The 4,835-nt window shown below is 39.4% G+C and overlaps 1 protein-coding gene across 1 annotated transcript in view; it reads right to left on the bottom strand.

Moving 5' to 3' along the window:
* The window catches only part of zgc:110329 (uncharacterized protein LOC550500 homolog), a 31,139-nt gene that overhangs the window by 4,315 nt on the left and 21,989 nt on the right, over nucleotides 1-4,835 (bottom strand). The window contains exon 7 of the mRNA XM_050051793.1: nucleotides 3,592-3,708. Within this exon, the coding sequence (XP_049907750.1) occupies nucleotides 3,592-3,708 (117 nt within the window). The remainder of the gene's footprint in view (nucleotides 1-3,591; nucleotides 3,709-4,835) is intronic.

Here is a 4,835-nt window from a genome sequence, read left to right as displayed (position 1 = left end):
AAACTATTTTTAGTCGCAAATGCGAGTAACGTTAAAATGCTCGCACAGTAGAGCCCTGTAGTGGAAAACAAATCACTGTAGCATTGGTGGTGTTTCCGCCCTTGCATGTAATTACGGTGCTGCCTAAATAAACGTCATGCTGTTGTGATGAGTGAATGTCATCATGAGTCTTTTTTGGTGAAGTGAAGCCAAGCTTTCGACCGCTTCTGTCTCTCCACCATTATGTCTTCTTTGTTGTTGAACATACTGCTGACTGACGAGCGTGACGTGCGTCATCGACGTAAAGATTCGGCGTAATGAAAAGAATCGATAAGGGAATCGTTAAGTTTAAAGGCTAATGATGTCGATGAATCTAACCAGTTCCCATCCCTATCTGCATTGCAGTTGAATGCCTCCGTCAAGCAGTCAAATTGCTCTTACAGTTCACGTGCATGTCTGTAAAAACATGGATGCTTTACACACATCTTCCCCACCACAGCACAGATACAATCAACACAGTGTCAAAGGTGAAGACCAAAGACTAGAATCACTTATTTAGTATCTGACCAAATATTTCCCCTTCAGTTCCTTAGTTATGGTGTTGAGTAATGGCCAATTTTTTTTTGTGCATAATATTATGATGTCACAGTGAAGGTGGCCTTTGACCTTTTGGATATAAAATGTCATCACTTCATCATCATATCCTATTAGACATTTGTGTGAAATTTTGTCATAATTAGCATATGAATTCTTGAGTTATGCCCTAAAACTTGTTTTGTGAGGTCACAGTGATGTTGACCTTTGACCTCCAACCACCAAATTTTAATCAGTTCATTCTTGAGAGGAAACTCCCTCAAGGCCTTCTTGAGATATCGCGTTCACAAGAATGAGGCATATACAAGGTCACAGTGACCTTGACCTTTAACCACCAAATTCTAATAAGTTCATTGTTAAGTCCAAATGAAAGCTTGTGCCAAATCTGAAGAAATTCCCTCAATGTGTTTTTGATATATATTCTTGAGATATATGTTCACAGGAATAAATATAGTGTACACTTCAACTGATATTAGGTGGGTTTTTTTTCAGACGGCTGAGATGCATTTTGCTGCGGCCCCCGTCCACAGCCACTAGACTCCTTTTGACAGAAACAGTAATTTTACCTTGCAGAACACAAGGAACTGCTTTTATACAGCTGTCTCGACTTATCACTTATGTTACTGTGAGACTTTCAGGACCAAAGTCGATATTCTTATCTGCTTTTTCAAACTGGCAGCATGCTGGCTGACATCTACTGTAGGTAATACACCGACTATGGATATTTAAATGTGTTTATACAGTGCAAATGCAGTGTACAAAACATTCAGCTTCTCCTTTTCAGCCAGCACAGACACTGGCGTTCACAAGTTAAAATAACAAGCAGCAGCAGGTCATATCAGCTGTCACTTTTTAACATTAATTCTACGAGTAACTTGATGGCAAGCCAACACTAAACTTTAATGTTGTCTGGTATGTGTGCTCTCTGTGGGCCAGTGTCTGCACTCACCCAAAGACTGTTTATGAGGTTAAAAAACAAAAAACAAAAAGCATCACTCTGTTGGAGTTAACTCGCGGTTGCACAGCAGTGTTACAGAGTGACAGGTCTTCTCTCTAGCGGATTGCTTCAAATCAATCTCAGGAGTCACGATTTCCGAGTTAATCTTTCAATCATATCAGATCAATACTTCAAGCTTATAAACGTAATAGGTCTGAACCAGGCTCTTCAGTATTTGGATCACGTAGCTTGTAAAAAATAGGATGCACCAGACTAAGTAGCTGCAGCTGTTAATTCAATGTGTCAGATATATATTTAATCATCTTTCAAATAAATCTTAGTATCTGATTGGACTCCGTTTTGGCAGATGCCCACTGCTAAAGTCTGTGCCAAAAAAAACTTCATCAGGACATCCCTAATAATAGTGCCACTGCAGTTTTTCCCTTGTGATTGATGGTGTATTTTGTGTGTGTAATAATTTTTTATGACGTTATTGAAGATGTTTTTCATTTTAGGTGCTATAAAGCATTGCAGGAAACCCAGCTGTAAGACTGTTGATAACTGCTATAAAATCTTGACCTTCTCTCACAGCCAATAGGATGAGAACTCACAGTCTGAAACTGCACGGTCTAAAAACCTGTTTCAAGTTATATGATTCAGACCTTTACATGGTCCACAGTAGCTCAATATCCCCAACAATCAAACCGTGGTATGTGTAAAGGGACATCAGGGTTTCCCGCATTTGACGTCACATATTGGTTTTCTATTTTTGGAGCTGGAGCGTCAATTCAGAGCACTGTTGGAATATATATACTGTTCCGTTATGCAAAGCGTACTCTGGACACAGACGGAGCAGCTGAATGCCAGGCGCAGTGACAGTGAAATTTAACCGTTAATGAATTCATATGGAAACAGAGCGCTCTATTTCTTAGAACAATAGCGCTCTCATTTGAGCATTGTCCATCGTTTCTCCAAACTACTTTAAATGAAACCAGCTGCACTTCCATGGAAACCATGCACCCCAAGGTCCAGGGCTGGGTCTTAAAATTTGCTTTCAGTGACCTCTGCAGGAGCTCTTCCTCTATCAGTACATTTTAGGCCAAGCCTCTTCTGCTTCTGCTTTTTAAATCCCCAGCAGTGGGTCGCACACATAACACGTCGTCCAAAGGTCTCAACTGCCCCGTCAGTGGTCTATCCTGCTGACTGTGCCTTCTACACAGATGTTGATTTGCCACTGTTACTACCTCCACTGTCATCTTAAAGACGAGACAACTCTGTCCTCCCATCCCGCAATTATATACATTATTTAAGAATGGTGGGGGAGAATAACGCCATGAAATTCCCACCTAGGTGGGAACAGTGTAAAAGAGGTTACAGATTCTAATTCTGTGGGAAACACTGAACACCTACAGGATCAACACAATGGCAGAAATCAGACCCAGGAGTACACAGGCCATAGCAATTTAAAGGAACAGAAAGCTGTTTCTGTAACAAAGTTAAGAGTAGACCTGGCAAAAAGTAAAAACCTTGGATTTCAGTGTGAGGACACTATTAACTGCAAGAGAGTAGGTGTTTTTTTTTCAACTGGACAAAATGTACGAGCTACAATTTATTCTGGAAATGTGGTGCTGGAGAAAACCAATGCTATTTATGCAGCTGTTTAAAAAGGTAATGATTGTAATTACTCCTCTCTGAGGGGGTTGCCACAAGTCCAAATGTATGCATGGGAAGATTTGTGGACATTGTAATGTGTGGGAGACAAATTCAGATTTACCACAAGGTATAAAGAAATGAAACTGTGAAAAAGTTTTTGAAAACTTGGAGTTACACAACAATCAATATAGTTTTTGCTAACGATGTTAAGTATTCTGGCAGCGTTAAATCATGTCTTTTTAATGCAGCTGAGAAAATTATTTGCCAGACAGTGTTGTGAGGAAAATTAAAACATCAGAAACTTTCACAGGAAGCGAGGAGTTTACGGTTCAGATATTGAGGCTAAGTTGGAGAGGTGCATTTGGTTGGAAAGAGGGCTTCAAACCCAGTTCAGTGTCAGTGAGTCAGTGCTATGAGTTTTAAATTACCTGGGGCAGCCCAATGGCGCAGCAGAGTGCAATGGTTATTCCAATGTTGTCACTCATCCAGAGGTTGACTGCATGGATACAGCCTCGCACATGGATCAACTCATGCAGGGTTTCACGCTGATGCACAGACCGGAGGAAGACAACAAAAGGAAAGTTTCAATTTCAGACTCAAATCAACAGTCGCTGCCTTTGAAAAAAAGAAGAAAACTAGCAAGTTAAACCAATGAAGTTTAAACACTCCAAAGCTGTCACACACAGTTGGATGTATTTCAATTTAAGATGTTTGCTGTTGAAACTAGATGCTGAAGGATGGAAAAACATACAAACGAGTCAATTAACATCACAGACTCTGTTCTATCTAGGGTTTCATGGCCGTAAAGGAAAATTCAAGCTCTTGGGTAAAGCTGATCACCACAATTTAAGTTTTACTAGCTTATTGTCATCTCAAAAGAATGTATTAGGCTCCATAATGTACTTGTTCCTCACCAACACATGTATTTCTCTCAGAACCTTAGAGTACTAATCATTTACATTTTTACAGCTATGAAACACTAGATAACTAATGAAAAACACATGCTACAGTATTACAGTTTATAACAGGGAATCTCGACCCTATGTTAATTTAGGAGGACCACCTTCCCAAATGAATGATGAAAAAAACATGACAAGAAAAATAACCAAAAAAAGTGGGAAAAACTAAACTGTGGTATAAATATATGTTATGCCACTGCCAGCTGTTAATGTTATGTCTGAAGTGCCTTTTTTAGGAAATATTGTTTTGGCTTCCTAACACATCTCAGGAGCTTTGTTTGAAGTGTCTGTGGAGCTTCAATGGTTTTAGCGCCTCATTTGACAGGATTTCACCACATCCAGCACACTGTGCTTTGAGCTCAGCATCACTGCCTGCCATTATAAATCCAAATTTAACATATTCAGAGTCATGTTTCCTCACTTGGGATACCAGAAACTCACGATACAATATTATCACGATAAAGAGTCCACGATACGATATATATCACGATATTTATACAAGGGGAAAAAAGAGAAAATTTATCGTTAAAAATAGCTATTTTATTCAAAAATAGTGCATGTACACTGTACAGCATGTTATTTTTAACTTGGAAGCGTATCATAAACAAATCAACACACAGTTGAACATGTGCTTTCATTTCCCCCCTATTACTGCTAGGCAGGCAGACATTAAAGTGCCATAAGTCATGTCAATTAAAACTATAGTGACAGAA

The sequence above is a fragment of the Epinephelus moara genome, chromosome 8, assembly GCF_006386435.1.
Source record: "Epinephelus moara isolate mb chromosome 8, YSFRI_EMoa_1.0, whole genome shotgun sequence".
In the NCBI taxonomy this organism is placed as follows: domain Eukaryota; kingdom Metazoa; phylum Chordata; class Actinopteri; order Perciformes; family Serranidae; genus Epinephelus; species Epinephelus moara.
Note: the sequence above shows the minus strand (reverse complement) of the source record. Positions and strands in the feature narration are given on the sequence as shown.